Here is a 22,270-nt window from a genome sequence, read left to right on the forward strand (position 1 = left end):
AGCTGCTACTTTTACTGTTTGTTGTTTCATTTGGACGCGACTGTGAAGCCCTGTTTGACCACCAGGGGGCGTTAATGACCATGTCTCAGGGAAACCACAGGGATGAGACACCACTGCCTCAGAGGAAGACTGATGATGATGATGATGATGATGATGGTTTTGCTTTAACATCCTTTGCACTTAATAGTGACTATTTGCTGTGGCACTACATGGAAATAATAAGACCGAGAAAAGACTTTTGTCATTGCAGCAAATGTTTGTGAATTCTTGCTTATTTTTGAAGTTTGTACAGAAACTTATGGATGTAAACAAAGTATCGACCTGTAAAATGTAAACCTGCCTGTGTAAAATGTAAAAAACAAAACAAAAAAATGACGACCGAATGCTGATGCTGATGTTTATTTGCAGAGTGCTTGAAAGTGTCGTGCTCTGCCTGCAGTGCTCACTCTGTGCTCATCAATCTCTGCGCTTTAATGCCGACCTGTTGAATTTAGCACAAAGATGCGAAGGAATGTGTTTTTGCGTCTTCTTTCGCTCGCTCAACGTCTACGAGTGTTTAAAAGAGAAAAATCTGCAGATCATGCTCACAATGAAGGAAATTATATGAATTATTAAAAGAAGGTGAAGTTCTGTGACTGTAAATACAAAAGTTCTCATGCACTTCAGTCTGGACTGCGTCTGTTTGTCCGTGCATTGTTGATCTAAAGTAAGGATGGGCAACTCTATCACAGCAGGGGCCATAAAAATCTGATCCGAGGGCCAATGAGCAATATTCATGTTAGAATAATGTCCAATTAGAGCATTATTACAGGGGGGGAAAGGGTTTTTGGTTTTGTCAGTCTTTAGTCATTTTGTTTGTTTTTGTTGTTTTGCTTTTTTGGTTTAATTGTGTGTATTTTGCTGTCTTTTGTATATTTATAGAATCATTATTATGTTTGTTTTTTGTGCTATTTCTTGGTGTAATTGTGTGTATTTTTCTGTCATTTCCTACATTTTTATTGTCGATTTGTGCATTTTTGGAGTCATTTTTCGTGTTTCTGTTGTCCATTTGTGTATTTTTAGTCATTTTGTGTATTTTTAGAGTCATGTCGTGTGTTTCTGTTGTCCCTTTTTGTGAGTCTTTTGGTGTAATTGTGTGTATTTCTCTTGTGTTTTTCGGCATTTTTGTTGTCTATTTGTACATTTTTGGGGTCACCTCCTGTATTTCTGTTGCTGTTTTGGGTATTATCCTGTCATTTTGTTAACAGTTTGTGTGTCTTTGGGGCTATTCTGTAATGTGTTGTTGTTTTGTGTGTTTCTGTAGTCATTTTGATTTTTACAGTCAGTGGTTGTTGTTTTATTAGTCGTTTTATGTATTCTGTTTTTAATTCCTTGTACTTTGTGAATTACGTTGGGATTCATATTCCTTCCAACGTCATAAATTACAATTTTTGTGGATTTGCTTTAGGGGTGGCCCCCGGACCACCAGTTACCCATCTCTGATCAAAAGCCTGAAATAACTGAGATTTCACTAAAGTAGTGTGAAGATGTTCAGCTTTAATTTCTGAGTATTTATGGTTCACCACACTGTCAGGCTTTCATTATAACACCATCAGTAAATCAGGAGATGCATCAGAAACAGGCAGAACAGGAGCTCTCCAGGACCCGACTTGAGCACCGCTGCTCATCAATAGCATATAATAATGTACAGTAATAATAATCCCACTAAAAAAAAAACTGATTACATGAATGCAACCTCATGGGAGACTCAAGGAGTGCTTTATTGTCCACCGTAAAGAACAATAAGAAACACCTGGAAAGGCTGGATATTTAAATCCATTGATATTTATGAAAGAGTGAACAAAACAAAAAGGTTTTACTCATACAACAGTAAGATGTACAGTATATAAGTCATTAAAAGGCCAGTTTTTGAGTTAGATATGATGTCAGATGCTGCTTTGTTTGATACAGATGTTAAATTCTACTCATAAGTAAGGGTGTAAGAAAGAATCCATTTGGCAAGATATTCCGATATTTCACTTTGCGATTATCGTATTGAGCCGCATTTTTTTAAAATCATGTTTTTTAATGAAAAAAAACATTTAATAGCGCTAAGATTTGCATGGCACATTAACGCCTGGTCACTGGGTGTCAGTGCTTGGAAGTTGTTTGCGCTTTATTTTGCTAAAACATAATGGGCACTTTTATAGATGTCTGTGGTTACTTTCAAAACAAAAAAAGAAGAAGAATTTAAGAACTTGACAGAATCTAAATTTGCTGAAGTAAAAGTTTAACTTTTTTGAAAAAATGTAATTTGACAGTTTAAAAAAATAAATAAAAATACCACTTGTTTTTTATATTGGTTCTTGAATTACAGTTAGTTGCCATTTATGTAAGTTTACGTACACAAGTTTATAAAAAAAAAAAGTAAATAAATTGATTTCATACCATTTTTTACTTGTAAAGGGAAATTGTGTAATTAATGATATTGTCATGTATATTGTATCATATTGTATATAGTATTATGGAGATATATTGTATTGTGACATGCTGCAAATCATCGGGTTCACAGCCATGTACATCCCTACTCATAAGGAGGATTCATGCCGTCGTAGTGGAACTCCCTCCACTGCTCGCCACTCTCCCTGCTCCTCTCGTCTTGCTCTGCAGGGTCAGAGGTCAGAGGTCAGTGAGTGGATGTGCAGAAGGTGAAGCAGCACATCTTTACCCACCATCGTGTTCCTCCTCAGCGAAACTCTCAAACTCGTTTCTCTTCTCCTCGTGAAACTCTCGCATCCGTTCGTCTGCTGCCAGAACCTGCCTCTGTTCAGCTGAAGGAAGGACAGAGGTATAAAACTTACTGATACAGTACATCTACTCAAGTACTGTTACTTGATTGAAATTGTACTCAAGTACAAGTACTAGTAAGTCATACATAAAATACTCAAGTACAAGTAAAAAGTAGCTCAATTAAATAGTACATAAAGTAAAAGTTATTAATACTTTCACCCCCTACGTTAATTTTTGGGAATAAATCTTGCCACGGTTCCCTTGCATACAGTAAACATCTTATGTATAAACTTAAAAAGAAAGAGACAAGATATTACACAATTGGAACTTAATTTATTTTCCATAAAGGTATCTATCTCTTATAAACTCTAAAACTGAGAAAATAACCTCCATTCAATGCTGTTTTAGCGCTGTGCATTATGTTTAATCTGATTGGTCGACTATGATGTGATGTATTTGATTGTTGTGTGGTTATTTCATTTTTTTGTAGTTTCACAATGTCCGTTGATCATTTTAAAACAAAAAGGGTTAGGGCTAGGGTTTAGGGTTGGGCTAGGGTTAGGGTTCCCCGCGACCCTGATAAACAGGAATAAGTGGGTCTGAAAATGGATGGGGTTAGGGTTAAGAATTTGGATTAGGGCTAGGGTTAGCTAGGGTTAGGGGTTAGGGATAAGGTTAGGTGGGGTTAAGGTTAGGGTTAGAGTTAGGTTTAAGGTTAAGGTTAGGGTTTAGGGTTGGGCTAGGGTTAAGGTTAAGTTTAAGTTTAAGTTTAGGTAGGGTTAGGGGTAAGGGCTTTTAATGACAGCCTTAATGACACCTTATTCATGCTAATGACGGGTGTTCATGTCATAATAATGATAGCGTAATGTTAGTCTTTATGTATAAAACTTCAAGTAAAGTGTTACCCAATTAAATAACAATAAAAATATCGTAATTTAATAGTAATCAAAAAATACAAAAAGATTATTTTAATCAATTTTTTTTTTTTTTTTTTTTTTTTTTTTTTTTAAGGATTTTTTGGGCTCTAGTGGCCTTTATATGACAGTTGCTTGACAGGAAAGGGATCAGAGAGAGCAGGGAATGACATGCAGCAAAGGGTCCCAAGCCGGGAATCGAACCTGGGACCGGCTGCAGGTGAGGAACTACAGCCTCCATTTATGGGGCGGGCGCTCAACCCACTGAGCTAAACACCACCTTTAATCAATTTTTTAAATCAATTACTAGACATAAACACGAGACTAGACTACAAATTTCAGGTGACCCCCTTTTAATTCCAGGCAATCCCACAGTGGGTCACGACCTCAAGGTTGATAAACACTGCAATAGACATTAATAATCTTGTGGTAATGGAACCAAATTTTTGGAAAGAAAAATTTGCAGTTGAAGAATAGCCATGCATGCTTATATTTGACTTTACGCTAGGACATACTTACAGTACGTACATACTTTTCAACTCAATAGAATATTTATCTATAAAAGCAAGGAGCGTCTGTGTATATGCGTGTGTGTGGCTCGAATATCTCCTTGACGTGGTGTCTGGTCGACCTGAAACTTTCTTACCAGACTGCTCGAGGGTCTGCGTCCTTTATTTTCAAAACGTTTATTTTTACAATAGTTTGACTGCTAGATTGTTAGAGTTAGATCGGACGGACGAGACACAGAAGTTATTGGCGGGCGGCTGTGCTCAAAGCGAACAGCGAAACGTGCGCATTTCTCCACGAACACGACATTATAAACGCTAATATTTTCACTGCATATTTATAATCTAATGCGCATCTTGGATGTAAATGCCACACGCACACAGAGCCGTTTAGAGAGAGAGTTACAACAATGGAAGTTCGGAATAGACTCTTCCCGGAACTTATTGGGGCCAATTGCAGACCATCGAGGCTGTTGATATCACAAACTATCTACTACACCAAACAGTAGATAAAGCCGTATGGAGGAATATAACCTTTGTGAGCGGGTGAGTCCACAACCTCGATACAAAACGGCTCTACGATGATTACCGTTTGGTCTTCACAAGGGTGAGTGTTTGTTCTTATATTATTCTATGTGTTAAGTTGCTAGCAGCTAGCAGTATATAATAATGTAAACAAACATGCAAAAATCTTAACGACAACGTTAGCCTGACAGTCAAGGATATAAGAGGTTTATTTGTCACATATATATATATATATATATATATACTACTACTGAATAGTACTTTCTGACGTAGTGAAATAGCATTTGGGTACTCAGCTTTTACTGTGCGCAATGTCAATGTGCATCAGGGGTGAAAGAAAGAAGGAGCAGGGGGCAGGGCAGCATAAAAAGTCCCAATGAAGTCCACATTATATTACCGGTAACTTAATAATCATTATTTGGTAAATGAGCATTTAACGACAACCTAATGCTATACAAACACAGCCACAAAAACAAAGTTAGCTCGCAAACGTACCTCTGACGAAGTGGTCGCTACAGACTGGGGCATCAGCAGACTCTGCTCCTCCCGACCGCAAACGTAGGTTTAAAATTCACTTTTTAAGGCGTTGTTCTGTGAGCTTTTTACATTTCTCACCTTTGTGAACGACAATCTTTGGTACTCTATAAAATCTATTTTCTCTTTCTCGGTTAGAACGATTGAAGCAGCCATAAACTACACAAAACATGGGCATTTTGATTATTTCAGACGGAAGATTCTCAAGCTCCACTTCCTGCCCTCCATCTGAATCTTACACTCTTGCAATGCAGCAATGTGATGTCACGTGAAATCAACCTATAGCAGCGGTCGTGCTCAAAGCGAACAGCAAAACACGTGTTCATAACCTAATGGGCAACTTCGCTGTACATGACATGTGTGTGTAATTAATCTACCTACTGGGTTTTTTGAGTTCTTTCTTGCGGAAGGATGGTCTAAGGACATGAGGGGATGCTCCGGGACATTTATTATCCATTTACTTAAGTCCAGCGAACATTGGTGCAAACTTTATTTATCAATTTATCATGCGCATGTCCCTTAGAATTAAACCAGGGAAATTGCACATGCTATTTTATTTTGCACCCACAAATAAAACCCATTTATAACACTACAGACTACAGAGTATGTACATCCAACCTTCAAACACAACTCTACTTAAGCTCCCACTATATGAATACATACAGTACTTCCGATGGGCACTGTACTAGTAAATGATGAAATCAAACCTGAGCTCCATGCTGTCCTGGGGCTCCTGCAGAGGCAGCAACAGGAGGCCTCTGATCGTTCCAGCTGCTGCCTCTGCAGGAAAAACACACTGGCTGCGTTCACACCTGTATGTCTCTGCTGCCAAAGGTCGACATGAAACACACACACACAGACACACCAAAGAACACGCCAAAACCCAAACAAACCCCAACTGACCGCTGATCTCATCCTGAGACTTGGTTGCACGTCTGTTGCGTCTTCTGAAGAAGTCTGAGGCATCCTCCTCTTTCATGAAGATCCTCTGAAGAGTTCCTGCATGAGAGCAGGAGCAGGGCATCAGCTCACAGCATAATGCAGCCATGTCCAAAGTGTGGCCCACGGGCCAAACACGGCCCCAGGTTGAATGTTTTATGGACCAACGTGTGTTATTCTATTAAACGTGACTGTGAGAGAGAAAAGTGAGAAAGGAGGAACAATAGACAACAGCTGTAGAAACGTGGTTGCCAGGTTGGGTTTAGGGTGTCTGAAGAAGGACTTTTAAAGGATGTATCCTGATGTATCTGGCAACACAGAACAGACAGCTTAGTGCTGACATAGGCAACTGGCGGCCCGGGAGCCACATTCGGCCTTTGGTTTAATTTTATGCAGCCCCCAAATTTGTACAAAAAGACAAAAAAAAAATACACAAAACAAGAGCAAGAATACATTGAAAACAAAAAATAATTACAACATTGCAGGAAAATACAGTAAAAGGCAAGAGAAAAACACTGAAAATACTCCAAAAACACACTGAACGACTACAAAAATCAACAACGAAACAAAAATGACAACAGTAATACCCAAAATTACTCAAAAAAATATACAAAATTACGGAAAATGACAACAAAAGTACAGTAAGAACAACACAAAAAATGACTCCATAAACCCACAGTAGTAATTAATAGTTTTTATAAAATGTGCATGACAATTACAATTACATAGTCAATTATCTGAACTTAATTACAATTCAATTACAACAGCAGCATATTTTTTCAATTGCGATTTCAATTATAATTACATCATAATTGTAAGTAATTACCAATTATGCAATTACAAATACAATTGACCCCAACCCTGGCTCCATCTGTAACTTGTATTTAAATCAAATTAATTCAATGCAGGCGAGTATCTTAGAAGGAGGTAATTTGAGGATTTTCTGCCTCTAAATTCCTGTTGTGGACTTTTTGGCTGTAAACCTGCTAAAGTGTGAGACTCACCTGGTACATCTCTGTTGCTGGTGCTGCTGGTGCTGCTGGGCACAACCACAGAGTCGGCCCCTGGGGACCCTGAGGAAAAAAAATACAGCTGACTGAGATGCTCAAAAACCGTCATATTACAATCTGTGTCCAAAAAACATGAAAAGTCATTTTCTCTTTAAATCCAACTCACAGCAAAGAGCGAGAAGCAAGGTGAGGAGGGCCAGGAGGAACATCTTCACCTCAGCTGTACAGGTTATCAGTGGGTGTGAGGAGGAGAGTGAGCAGAGAGTCAGAGATGAGAGAGGAGGAGCCTGGAGGAGTGGAGGAGAGAGACTGGAGAAAAATGGAGGATTAAGTAGTTGCTAAATTGTAAAAGAGGAAAAAAGAAAGCTACAAGCCATCTATGGAATCTAATTGGACAGCTGAGATGAGGTGCTACCACAGCTTATTGTAAGGTGAACTTCCTGTTGACAGACGAGGAGTTTCAGTAAATTAAAAAGGTAAAATAAAAATGATTTAAAGGAGCATAGGGCAGGATCTAGAAATCAGACTCCATAGTGACACCACGGTGGTTAGTGTAACTACAGTCATCAGCCAGGCCTCCGCGGGAGCGCGCATCAACAGTTTGTTTAGAAGATGGATACCCGACCGAACCCTGACGGGACCCGATGACACCAGACGGATCGGGTTTGTACAGATATTTAGGACTGGTGTTTGGATTCAGTCACATAGTGTGGTTTGCGCGCAGCGTTCTTCCTTTCCTGCTGCAGCTGCTGTAGCCCTGAAGAATGGAGCTTTAACTGTAACAGTGAGAGCTGGATCCATGGATCAGGGAGAATGGAGCAGAGGAGGACAATTATAAAGGAATACAATGTTGAAACATATTTTTTCTGCACAACAACATGGATTATCTTTATCTGTGATACATGGACTATGTAAATAAATCCGATGGGTCTCTTGCGTGCACTGCACCCCTGTTTGTGTTTCACTTTCACTTGTTACCCATGCGCTGATTTGATGTTGACATTAATGGCGCATTCATACCAAATGCATCGAAAGCGGCAGGTATACATTCACAATACATGGTGGACGCACTTCTACGGAGCGTCGGGGGTCCTGCTGCGCGTTTTGAAGCTTCTTGCACGGCAGATGCTTTTGACGTGCGTCAAAGCATGTCTGCTGCATTTAAGTTGCCAAAGAGCATAGTGGCTTCCATAATCCTGAAATGGAAGTCCTTTGGGACAACAAAAACTCTTCTTAGAGTGACTGAGCAATTGGGGAGAAGACCTATGGTGAGAGAGGTAAAGAAGAATCCAAAGATCATTGTGGCGGAGCTCCAGGTTGTAGTAAGTCAACCATCACTGCAGCTCTTCACCAAATCGGGGCATTATGGCAGGGTGGCCTGACGGAAGCCTCTCCTCAGTGCAAGACACATTAAAGCCTGGATAGAGTTTGTCAAAAACCATGTGAAGGAGTCCCAGGCTAAGATTAAGAAGATTATCTGGTCAAATAAGACCTTGATTGGACTATTTGGCCTCGATTGTAAGCGGTATGTGTTTACAACAGTGAAGCATGGTGGTGGCAGCATGATACTGTGGGGGTGTTTTTCAGTTGCAGGGACAGGATGACGAGTTGCAATTGAAGGAAAGATGAATGCTGCCAAGTACATCAAAATTCTGAATGAAAACCTTTTCCAGAGTGCTCTAGAGCTCTAGCTTAGGTTTCCCATTTAAACAAGACAATGACCCTAAGCACACTGCTAAAATAACAAAGGAATGGCTTCGGAACAACTCTGTGAGTGTTATTGAATGGCCTAGTCAGAGTCCTGACTTAAACCCAATTGAGCATCTCTGGAGAGACCTGAAAATAGCTTTCCATCAATGTTCACCATCCAACTTGGTTGAACTGGAGAGGATCTGTAAGGATGAATGGCAGATGATCCCCAAATCCAGGGGTGAAACACTTCTTGCATCATTCCCAAGAAGACTGTAATATCCCAAAAGGGCTCTTCTAATTAATACTGAGAAAAGGGTCTAAACACTTTTTTTTTGTTAATAAATTCTTAAAAATGTCTACCTGTCTGTTTTTTTTTTCTGTCAAACTGGGAAGTTGTGTGTATATTACTCATGAAAAAAGATAACTTTAATGATTCTAGTATATGGCTGCAATATACCAAAGAGTGAACAATCTAAAAGAGTCTGAATACTTTCTGTACCCACTGTATCCATATATCTACAGCAGTGTTTCACAAACTTTTCAGTCCCGTACCCCTTCAGACATTAAACCTGTTATAATGTAATGCAGTGTTTTTCAATCTTAAGGTCATGACATAATGTAGGGTCGCCTGGAATTCAAAAGAGGTCCCCTGAAATGTCTAGTAATTTATAATAATAAAATGACTGATTAAAAATTTATTTTTGAAATGTTTTTAATTATTATACTCTTTTTTTTTAATTATTTTTACATCACACACAAAACAATCTTAAATAACTGTATGCTATACTCTCACTTTTTTAAAAAAAAATAAGTTTAAATAGAATGCGGTATAAAAATATCTGAGCTATTTGTGTGCTAATCATGGCAACAATAAACATTATCAAAAGCTAATTCTAAAAACAAAAAAGGTTTCTGGAAATACCAAGAATTTGTGATAATAAAATGAGGTCATGACCCAAAAAAGGTTGGGAACCACATACAATGTAAAATGGTAAATGGACTTATTGAATTTATAAAGCCTAGTCCTACAGTATGATTTGTCTCTGAATTTTACCTATCTGGTTGAGGAATAATGTATGATAATAATTAAAAAATAATAATAATAATAATCTGTGAGGAATTTAAATAGGTAAAGCAATGTAGTACTCGTCATATGTGTGCATTTTTGATGAGATTGTTTCTCTGTCATGGTTTTACATCGAATAATGTGTAATTTGTGGCAATGCATGAAGGTTCCAAAATGCTGGTTGATTTATATTCTAGTTTCCAATTTTTATTTTTTATTTATGTACCGCCCTATGACAATTTGCGTTACCCTGGGGGTACCCGCACCCCACTTTGGGAACCAGGATCTACAGTATGTTCAAAACTGACTTCTTTCTTCCAGTAGGAGGCGCTGTGTGAACACAGTCCGGCTCTCTGGTTGTCATGTCCAGCTGTGACGGACAGAGGGCGCTGTTTTGCGCTAATATTCATGTTGAGTGGAGGAGGAGGAGGAGGACACCCGGATCAGCGCGTGTAATCACCGCAGTCCGTCACACTACCGACAGACAACACAGACCATTTCTTCGCCTCCACCCGGACTGAAGCGTTAAAGCCTGGGAACTGAACATGGGGGCCGTCTAGTGTCAATAAAGGCGACATATTGACGCTGTAGAGAGGTGTGAACGAACCGTCGGTGCTGCGTGAAAGGCTGCCCGGGGAAACACGGCTTCGAGCCGGAGAAAGAGCTCCGAGGTCGGGGACGCTGGTCGGAGCGGCGGTAACCGTTTCTGGTGAGTTTCGGTAATTATCGGTATTTTTCGTCATCACGAACACCGCTGTATGGAGTTAACTGGCTGTATGAAGAGTTTTGTGTTCAAATCCCCAGCGTGTAGAGGTTTGTAGAGTCACTGTAGAGAGCGGAGGGTTGGTTGAAGCGGGGCGGGCTTCCTTGTGCTTGTGTCGGCTTGTATCATGCTTGAACTACGACCAAAACATCCACTGCCCCACATCTCACACTCAGGTGTCCCGTGTTATTAGTCCACATTTTTCACACACCACACAAACACACACAAAGATACACACACTCACTGAAGCTCACTGTACCAGTCTGCAGTCTTATATAACCTTAAAGCCAAACTTCAGTAAAGGTACTCAGAAGTGCAGAGAGTACTAATATATTCTACATACTCAAGTAGAAGTACTGTTACTTGACTGAAATTATACTCGAGTACAAGTACATGTAAGTCATACATATAAAATAAATGATTTGTCAAAATGTACAATTCTTTAAATAAATAAACCAATAAATTCAATACAAAATAATAAATAAAATAAAAAATCTGGCTCCAAGGTTAGCTAAATTTATAAACTCTAAAACTGAGAAAATAACCAGCATTCAATGCTGTTTTGGTGCCATGTATTATGTTTAATCTGATTAATAGTTTACTCAGTAACGGTTGGGTGTCAAAAAGTAATGAATTACATTGCTTCTTTTAAAACGTACTTAAAGGTGCAGTCCGCAAGTCTAAGATCCCTCTCTCCTCCTCCCTCCCTGCCGCCCTCTTGCTCTGCCTCCAAACTTTCCAAAGTCCCTCCATCAGATCAATGATTTACTGTATCTGAGCAGGTTTATTGATTAAGTTTTGATCAACTTAATTTAAATGATCTTGATGACATCATTCCAGACCGTAATGATTAAAGAAAAACAAAGAATAATAACAATAATAATGCATCAATTTTATAAAGCGTTTTTTTGGACACTCAAAGTTGCTTTACAGAATTATGGGATTATTCTTTCACTCCATACTTAGTGGTGGTAAACTACTATTCAGAATCAGAATCAGAAATGTTTTTAATGGCCATGTACAGTTTTAAGGACAGTACAAGGAATTTGTCTTGGTAGTTGGTGCACAAAACAAACAACAAAAAAATTAAAAAACAAAGAACAACCCAGCAACAATAATAATAATAATAATAATAATAATAAATATAAAGGATGAGGGATAAATAAAGGATAGATAGAGAATAAAGGATATATATATATATATATATATATACACACACATACATACAGTGCAGCAGATAATGTCATCATGGAGGTGGTGATCGGGTGGGGGGGTTCAGTGGGTGACTTGGGGTGTGTTCATGTGGATGGTGGCAGAGGGAAAGAAGCTGTTTTTGTGTCTGGAGGTTCTGGTCCTGATGGACCGAAACCTCCTTCCAGAAGGGAGAGATTGAAACAGTTTATGACCGGGGTGGGAGGGGTCGCCCACAATCTTTCCTGCACGCCTCAAAATCCTGGAGGCGTACAGGTCCTGGAGGGAGGGCAGATTGCAGCCGATGACCTTCTCTGCAGAGTGGATGATACGCTGCAGTCTGGCCTTGTCCTTGGCCGTAGCTGCAGCGTACCAGATGGTGATGGAGGAGCAGAGGATGGACTGGATGATGGAGCTGTAGAAGTTCACCATCATCTTTGTTGGCAGACTGAACTTCTTCAGCTGCCGCAGGAAGTACATCCTCTGCTGAGCTTTTTTGATCAGGACTTGAGGTCCTGAGTGATGATGGTCCCCAGGAAGCAGAAGTACTCCACAGAGCTCACTGTAGAGTCTCCCAGGGTGAGGGGGGCTGGGTTCTTCCTGAAGTCTGCTATCATCGCCACTGTCTTTAAAGCGTTGAGCTCCAGGTTGTTCTGGCTGCACCAGGACACCAGCCGGTCTGTCTCCCATCTGTAGTCAGACTCGTCTCCATCAGAGAGGAGACCGATGATGGTCGTGTTGTCTGCAAACTTCAGGAGTTTGACCGACTGGTGAGAGGAGGTGCAGCTGTTGGTGTACAGGGAGAAGAGCAGCTACAGCTGCCCAGGGGCAGACTGACAGAAGCGAGGCCGACCACCACCAACACTCACTCACACATTACATTCATACTAGGCAATGTGGGTGAAGTGTCTTGCCCAAGTACACAATGACAGATACCACTGGGGTGACTGCCCCCCACTGTGGCACCTGGAATTCTCAGTGGCCTCCCATCCAACTACTGACCAGGCCCAGACCTGCTTAGCTTCAGAGATCTAACGGGGATCGGGCAATGACAGGCTGATATGGACTTCAGTTTGCATCAGTTAGTTCAACGCTAGGGCACAGAATATTTTAAAGTATTACAAGTTATCATTAATCTACGATGTTTCAGACTCTACAGTCCCTGGCATTGATGGTCTCGTCCACAACAACACACAGCTTTTACCACCAATCTTCTGTAGCTCTGATAAGATGTTGTTCAAACGCTCTGAGCAGGTGAAGCTGATTAAAGCTGCTGAGAAAAGGACAGAGCATCACACAGTAAAGTTAAGCAGGCACTGGTTGGCTCTGATATAGGAGTTAGCGATGATTTGCGTAGTTTTTTGCCAGTTTAGATGGTGTTTGGGTGGTGTTTGAAGGGGCCAGGATGAGAGTGGGGAGGACATTTTTCGCATTACAAAAACATCCTTTTCCTCACGGTAATGGCGTTTCATCCCGATTCTGTCCATTTCCACATTCAACAGTAGATTCTGTTTTCATTGGTTGATTCCGTGTTTCCGTTAACATGGATTTTATAGGACCCTAGTGTAGTTGTTGGCGAACTTAGAGACTCGCTGTTTGGTCAGCAGCCCAGGAAGGCGGTTTTCGGCAATTCTGATTGGTGAACATATATATCACTCAAATGATGGTGATAATCATTCAGCATTGGTATTATGTCTTTAATATTTGATCTATTCATCAAACTTGCTAACTGTGTGGCGTTCGCTTGTTCTCCCTTGGCATGCAGAGGGAGATTCCCTGCAAAGTTTGCATAATTTGGCCCGTCCAAGTGTAAACAAGCAACCCAGACTGGCACGGATTAAAGTCCAGATGGGGAGGGAGGTCTGCAGGGGTGAAATCAGACTCTATTTGTTTCTTACCCTGTGCTGTGACACAGCTGAACTGCAGCACCATAGAAGTAAAACTTAATCAAAACTGTAAAACAACTGGTATGCAGACGTGGAGCAGTGAGGAGGAGCAGCGTGTGTAGATGTTTGTTGAAACTGACAGGAATAACTTGGTTTTCAGCATGTTTAGCAGCCAGATGGAGGCTGTAGAGTTGCACAGACGTAGGGCCCCCGATTTTACGTTTAAAAGTTCCCCAAAATCTGTTTCAGTGTTTACCTATTTTCACACCCACGTTACAATTAACAAAGGGCCTGTTTATCACAAACAACTAGCGATATAACGATTCACTCAACTCCCGATACGATTCGATTCACGATACTGGGTTCACGATACGATTCTCTCACGATTTATTTTACAAAATGGGACTGTAGACACATTTTTTTTTGGGAAAAAACTAGAAAATACTGCATTATTTTCCTTTTATATTTCATTGTCAAAAGAATCCCTTGATAAACTATTCAAAACAATACAATTTAACTAAAAATAAATATTGAATGAAATAAATAAAGGAATAATAGAAATGAAAATGAAGCCTATTAATTTAAATTCTGGTTCTATAATAAACAATGCAAAACTGCATAATAGTTCTTTTTCTTTTCAAAAGTGCAACTGAAAATGTATTTTGTACCTTAACAATTGGACTTTAAAAAAAAAACCGTGATTACACTGATTTACGTCATATTTGTTTGGACCAGCAGAGGGCGCTGGTAACACAGTGGTCGGTTGGCATGCAGAAATTCTTGCAGTGAAGAAGAGAAGCTATGCTAGCAGACAGAGCTAATAGAAAAACGTGACTTTTACAGATATTCAAGTAATATTACAGATATTCTTTCGGTGCTAAAGGGGCAATGAATCATTTATTAACATATTTAAGAGTAGAAGGCGGCCAGAAAGAAAGTATTAGCAGACTCCGCCGCCGCCTACACTTGTACACTTGCCCTCTGCTGGTTAAAAAAAAGTACTGCGATTCAATTTTCAGAAAATCGATATCAACCGTGATACCTATGAATCGATTTTTAACTGCCTTACGATTAATCGTTACATCCCTACAAACAACACATTAATAACACACTTCAGATGAAGCTCTGCATTAATTTTCAAACATAACATAACATGATCACCAGACAAACCGTAACATGTAGCCAACATGATTGAAAATCATTTTTGGTGGTATTGGACATATTTGTCAGTTTGTTAAGCTTTCTAGAAATTCAGTCCCCCGTTTTCCGGGAAATAAATAGATTTTAAAAACGTGATGTCGCAAAAAACAGAAAAAAAGTAGTCAGAATAATTTCACTTTCACCTTATTTTTATTTTTTTCCGTTTCAGAATGTGAATTCCGTTATTTCGCAATCAAGGAAAACCAGAGACCGTACAGATGTTAACCTGAAACAACAGTAAATATAGGTCAGTGACTAGGGCTGCACGATATTGAGAAAAAAAAACGGACATTGCGATTATTTGTAAACCTGCGATATATATTGCGATATGAAAGCGTACAGGAATTTTTACCATATGACTCAAATTAAATATCACTTTATGTAACGCTGCACTGTGACTATTGCGCACATGTACACTGTGATGACGATGCTAGAATATGTTGTGCAACCTTATCGGTGACTGACTCATTTCGCATTTGCTTGTATACTGTCTTTGCTGATAATCATATGAAGACTGTATTGTTTAAGTTACCACTTCAAAAGACGGCAGTAAATCTTTGGAAATCTCATTTTTAAAGGGATCCTCCACTGTTTTTACAAATGTGGCCTATAACCTTTAAAATGTCCTTATTAGAAGATCCATGTCTAACAAAATGCATTATTTTAGGTTCTAGGTTTTAGGCCACATTTGTAAAAACAGTGGAGGATCCCTTTAAAACAAATTCAGCCAAGTCTCGGCAATGTCCTGAGGCCTGTACCAGTACGAAGCTGGATTTTCTTTTATCGAGGAAACTGTAGGATCAACCCAGGCATCTCTGTGCTGTAATAAAGTGAAATGGACTCATCAGTCCGGTTATATTGTCCCATTAATTTATTTTATATTGTATAACCTCACAAATTTACGCATTAACAGAGTTGGCTGTTTCTTCCAGCATTGCCTCTTTACTGTTGCTTTTAGCCTAATTTAATTCACTCAATTAATTTGTCATATTATTCTATAATAATCGTTTTTTGATTGAATAAGCTGCTCTGCACAGGTTATTTATGTTTTGCCTTCGTAGAACAACTGATCTGGATTGTGAATATTTGGTTGAGTCGGGCCTTCTAATGGAGAAATAACCCTGGATAAGTAAACCTAGGTTTGTTGTAGTGTTTAGTTTGAATGATGTGGTACTGAAATACATCTGAGAACAATTTGTTCACAAGAGATTTTATCTTTTAAATATCTGTTTTGGAGTAATATAGATAAGATATCTTACCAGTACAACTTGTTCATCACTTCTAACATCTGGCAGACTCACAGTGGTTTGTAACCGAGAATTATGGAGAGAGATCTAGTCTTAAACATTTGTCTGCACAGATTAGTTTTTTAAGCAATAATACATTGGGCAAGCTCATATGATTACATTCTATATCTAATGAATTGTATGTAAGTTCAGTAACAAGACTTTAAGGTGGTTTTAACCACATCAGCATCTCATTGATTCACTCACTCAGCAACACGGCAGTTACACTTTTGAGCAAATAAGAGTTTAACTCAAACCTCTAAACAGGTCGCAGTGAGTCCCATCAGTTACTTTTTAAACAAAGGTAAATATTAACCCTTAATCTGCTGGTGCCTGCTTCTATCCATGGAAACAATACAATGGTAGTGATATCATTGTTTGTTTTTTCAGTGCATGCTACTAGAGCTGCAACTAGCTATTATTTTTGTGGTTGACTCATTTTTCAAATTTCATTTCAATGAGCTGATTAGTGACAATTATTTAAAAAAAAAATTATAAGCACATATTTTGGACTGTTGTTTTAACGCAGCCACTACTAATTGTCATCAGATTCCTTACAGATCAATAAATGTCTCATTAATATTATTCAAACTGCACAGTTGATAATAAATAAAATGTTTATATTTCAGAAGTTTGTGCATTTCCTTAACATTAATCATTTAAAAATGTTCATGTTTTGGCAGTCGACGACAATAAAACAATACAAAGAAAAAATATATTGCCATGTCCATTTCAGGAAGTGAATTCCATAATTTTCGTCCGTTTTCTGCGATCGTGCAAAAACGGAGGCCTTTAGGCTGCAGTTGTAGTTTCCTCATCTCACTGTATGTGAAAACAAAGGAATGTACTATAAGTGCTCGGCATTGTTTGAGCAGCTCAGAAGCAGCTAGTGCTAGCGGCTTTATTTTCCTGTCCAAAACAACAATAAGACAAGAGCTCATTGGGAAAGAATTACTGAGACATATTCAACATCCTGATATCTACAGTGAATATAAACAACATATGTCGAATAACTTGCTCTTTCATTTTTTTGTAGTTTTAATAAAAATTGTAATTAAAAATTGCATATTTAGAACAAAAATTGTGTATTTTATTCTTAGACAAAATGATGCATGCCTAAAAAATAATGTAGGGTTTCTGAACCCTTCTACACTCCTTTAAATTAACAAACACTTGTACACCTTGTGTACACAAGTGGTCCATTTCATAAAAGTGCAATTAAATGTAATGCGTAATTCAAAATAAGATTCACTGAAATTTCTCTAAAACTTTATGCAAAACATATTTTCCCTTTATTGTGAAGGCATGGGCTTAGATCTATTAGGTATTCATTGATGGAAAATATGTGGTTACAATGGGAGTCAATGGGGCAAATTTGGTCACTAAGTGTCAGTATGATACATATCTCCTTTTCTATACACTGCCAATACACAGGACTTTGGAATTAAGCAAATTAACTTGAAAAAACAATAGTGGCAAAATTTCATACAGCTAGCCTTTAAAATGACCGGAATATTGAGAGGCAAAAAATAAAAACACCAAAAATGTCACTTTTGGTACTCAAAGATGCCAGTGTGCTGATGGCCCAACATGCTCCCTGCAGCTCTGATGCCTCCATGGGAGGACGAGGAGCTGCTGGAGGACGGTGTGCCCGTGTGTGTTGTTTTGACGTGAGGTCGTTCCCTTGGTGAGGGCCTTGGGGATGCGTGGTGGCACAGTAACCCGAGTCGCTGTGAAACAGCTGTAGCCACGCGGTGCTGATCCTTCAAGTCCCAGTGCAGATCAGGTGATGGTCCAGTATGTGAATGGGCATGTGATAGGAGACCAAAATGCATGGGGTTTTTTTTGGTTCTTTTTCGGCTAAAATACCTCATGCACAGTCATAAAAACACAGTTTGATATTTTGTCTTCCTATTGTGACCATGTGTTATGTGAGCAGGCTCATGTTAATGCAGCGCGCTAAGACAACTGGCTGAAGGTTAATGTGTTGCCCCTCCCTGAGAAGCAGCTGCTATGTCACTAGCTCTGCTGGGGTCTATAGATAGCTATGAATACAAACGCTTTCTCTTTTCTCTGCGGTGCTAACAGAAGATCTGTGGCACCAGCAGGCAGACAAATGTAGCCTCTTCTTCCACTCCCTGATTCCTCATCCCTGCCTGTGTCTGGGAGTGTCTTCCAGTAAAAGCCAGTAATAATTATTTCTGAAACAGGTGAGGTACTAATATTGCTTTCTTTCCCATCAGCCTTTGCTGTTACAGTTGTCTGAATTTGATTTGGAAGGCATTCACATTAATTTAAGGCAGTGTTGTCATTTGCGCTCTATTCATGATTAGGTCCTCTGTAAGGAAATCCATGCTAAATGTGGGCGTTTGCCCTTTAATGGGCTTAGATTAGAGCAGTTCAACACTCATTGGCTTCTATCACAGTCATGATGCTTACAAACAACTGACTAGTAGGGCTGGGCATTATATAGAGATTCAAGATATATCAAGTTTTCTATTTTGGCGATATAGAAAATGACAATATCGCCTATATCGATATTTTTTCTTTTTTCAAATTTGTTTTTATTCATACAATCACAGTCCAAATCACATCATAAAACTATTTAATATTATTCATATAGTTCAGTCAGTGTCCTTTTATTTTTATTATCTATATTTTATAGCTTATTTTGTATTAAAATACTTAGGTCAACATGGTCCCGAGACCTGCTGCTGTCCATCTACAGGTGTTCTGTAGAGAGCATCCTCACCCACAACATCCCGGTGTGGTTCAGGACCAGCTCTCAGGCTGACAAGAAGGTTCTGGAGAGGGTCAGGAAGTCAGCACAGAACATCATGGGAGTGCAGCTGTCCTCTCTGTCAGACATCTACAACACCAGACGTCTGCACAGGGCCACAAGCATCACCTGTGACAGTTCACACCATCAGGGAAGAGGTACAGGTCCATCAAGGCCCGCACTTCCAGATTCACTAACACTTTTTATCTGAGTGCAATCAGGGTACTGAACACACAGTAATCACACCATGTTCCATTGTTTCAGTCACTTTTCAATGTGCATTATATATATATTCCCATTGCTGCTATAATGCTCTCCAATTGTGTATTTTATTATTTTATTTCATTTCATATTTTTACTAGCTTATTGTGTTTTTATTTTATTATATACTCTTGCACCACCATACATACATAGTGTATGATGACAATAAAAGCCTTCTATTATTCTGTTCTATTCTATTCTATTTAGGAGTCACTGCTTTTGCAATTTCTCAGAACCACATGAAAAGCAAAGCTAGATGGATCACTGAGTGCGTCCTAACCCAGACCTTCCCCTAAATAAGCCACACTACAGAACTCACTCACACGTGCTGTCCCTTAGAGGAGAAAAAGCCAAAAGTGGCACATATTGTGCAACTGTTCATTAATACATGTGCCTGTGTGGTATTTTTCATTAGCAAATTTACCCCAACATGGTCTTTCTGGTCAGACTTTATTGAGTTAAATGTATCGGGATTAATATCGTATATCGTCAAAGACGATGTAGTTTTCATTAACACCATATGTTCACTTGACAAAAGCGAGATGTTGACCTAATTTTTTATTTTTAATGCATGTGAATGAAAACTATAGTGAAAAACTAATAAACAATAAATGATTATAAGACACAGATCCAAAGCTACATTGGCCTCATATAAAAGATTTTCAATATTTGCGAGTGCTGAGATAATCCAATGTTGGAGTCAAAATAAAAATGAAGTCGCATAAAGAAAAATGGTTTCATATATATTTAAGAAATGGTAATCATTATACTATAAATTAAAATGGAAATCAGATTTTTTTCTTACATTCCCACATGCAGTTATGGGTCAATGAATATAGTAAAAAAACGAAAGTGTTTTTTTTCTGATTTCAAGAGACTCCCCAAAGAACCAATGCATATTATGTGACTAATCATTAGTGATGTGATCAGTCTATGTTTATGGCTCAAAACTGATTAAAATACAGAGAGCTGAGGCATATACTAAGTTGTTTACTGAAGGCCCAAATATGTTCCAGACCCAAACCCCGAAAAACATTTTTTCATTTTTGAGGAGCTGGCATATCCAATAGATAGGATGTATAGCAGATGTTTTTGTGTATTCTGAGAGAGTAGGTGGAGCTGTGTTACTATATATAGTATTACTATTCCACATTTCAGTTTCCTATGTGCTGTAGTTCCTGACATAATTTAAGATGAAAATGGAATAAAAATAAGGACAGATGAAAATTGACACATACTCTCCTCACTAAATATCTCAGTTTTTATCTGATCAAACTAAAAAAATTACAGTGTGCCTATTGGATAATTAAGGAACAATTGTTAAAAAAAATTCTGATTTTCTTTAGACCAAAATGCGTGTGATGTCCTGTTGAAATGAAATAGAATGACCCTATATTCAAATGTATTGACAATTAACAAATAAAAAGCCAACTACACTGTATAATGTTCACGCGACAAATAATCTAATCAGAACTAAGTTTGTTCAAAGTCCGAATGAACATGTGTATGTGCATAATTATTTTGATCAATATTGTGATCACAATTATTCATCATATTAGTGATAAAATCTGTTTTTAATGCACTACTTTAGAACAAACAATGTGTAAGTTTACAGTGTAAAATTGATCTTTAAAATTTAATTATAATTTGTTTGTTTAAATAACCCAAGAATTGAAAATGTACCAAAGGCTAACTGAATAAATACACTATTACAGCGTGCATATACCGTATTTTAAACATAAATATTGCCAATAATCAGGTTTTTATTTGTGGCAACCAAAATCATGATCACAATTAAAATTCGATTAATTGTGCAGCCCTAGGATGGTCTTATTTGAACCCTTATCAAACTAAACTATTCACCAAAAGAAGGAGCAGATAAAAGTTTTTGCTGGGAAAACCAGCATGTCAACTCTTGCTGGTTTTAAAATCCTCGTCACGTGGCATATCAAGACGTCTTATATGATAAGAAGTCTTATATGTTGATGAGACATCAAATCTTCACACTACATATACTGAATTTTATCAATTTTTTAATTACAAGCAGTAAATAAGTGAAAACCAACATATTTCTGGAAAGAGCAGAGTTCATTTGAATGAGTTTTGTTGTTTTATTTTAGTCGACTATTATGTCTGTAATAGTAATTTAGTCAGTTAAAACTAGACAATAACTGAAATTGTTTTGATGACTAAATTTGGACTAAAACCAAATCAAGAGTTGTTTGCGGAATGTCTGTCATTGTAGTGCCGGTAAACCTTTTAAAGGCAGCTTGAAATGCTGGTTCTAAGAATGAAAGAATCTTGTTGAGCGAGATCAGAATTGTTTTCAAGGAAAGCTTCAAGTCAGTCCTGCAGCTGGAAGATGTTTTTACTCGTCTCATGCACGTCACTCAGACCTTTAAAGCCAAGCGTTCATAGCAACGTCGCTTTTTCATCCTTCCATGTAGGGCTGGGAAATACTCCGTCTACATCGCGATATATCTATATTTTTACAACTTGTTTTTATTTATACAACCACACAGTACAAATCACATTATACCAGTATTTAATACTATTCATAGAGTACAGTCAAACAGTGTCCTTTACATATATATTAAATTTTTTAGCTTATTTTGTATTAAAAAACTCGTTTTAGGAGTCGCTGCTTTCGTTACTTCTCAGAACAGCATGTAAAGCTTAGTTAGATTGGATAACAGTGCGTCCTAATCAGACCTTACCCTAAATATCCACACTACACAACTCACTCACACGTGCTGTCCCTTAGAGGAGAAAAAGACTGGCACATATCATGCAGATGTTTGTTAGTAATTGTGCCTGTGTGGCATTTTTCATCAGCAAATTTAACCCAGAATTGTCTTTCTGATAAGACTTTATTGAGTTATAAATATTGAGATTTATATATCGCCATTTTGAGAAAAAATATTGAGTTATGAGCTTTGGTCCACATCG

The 22,270-nt window shown here is 38.4% G+C and overlaps 2 protein-coding genes across 4 annotated transcripts in view; one reads left to right on the top strand and one right to left on the bottom strand.

The window, feature by feature from the left end:
- Positions 1-1,809: 1,809 nt before the first annotated feature.
- On the bottom strand, positions 1,810-7,431 carry ucmab (upper zone of growth plate and cartilage matrix associated b). The gene is made up of 5 exons (XM_028450157.1): positions 7,364-7,431; positions 7,192-7,260; positions 6,152-6,247; positions 2,712-2,810; positions 1,810-2,643 (listed from the first exon to the last, which is right to left on the bottom strand). Exons 1-5 carry the CDS (start codon positions 7,404-7,406, stop codon positions 2,564-2,566), a joined length of 387 nt encoding a protein of 128 aa, XP_028305958.1. The 5' UTR covers positions 7,407-7,431; the 3' UTR covers positions 1,810-2,563.
- Positions 7,432-10,380: 2,949 nt separating this feature from the next.
- Positions 10,381-22,270, top strand: part of LOC114464916 (cyclin-dependent kinase 17-like) — a 53,016-nt gene continuing 41,126 nt past the window's right edge. For 2 of the 3 annotated variants that reach the window (XM_028449583.1, XM_028449585.1), the window contains exon 1: positions 10,381-10,664. The gene's annotated coding sequence lies outside the window, so the exon portion shown is untranslated. Of the gene's footprint in view, positions 10,665-18,364; positions 18,492-22,270 lie in introns of those variants that run through there. The other variant, XM_028449584.1, reaches the window with a different exon arrangement.

This window comes from Gouania willdenowi, chromosome 6 (genome assembly GCF_900634775.1).
Source record: "Gouania willdenowi chromosome 6, fGouWil2.1, whole genome shotgun sequence".
NCBI lineage: Eukaryota > Metazoa > Chordata > Actinopteri > Blenniiformes > Gobiesocidae > Gouania > Gouania willdenowi.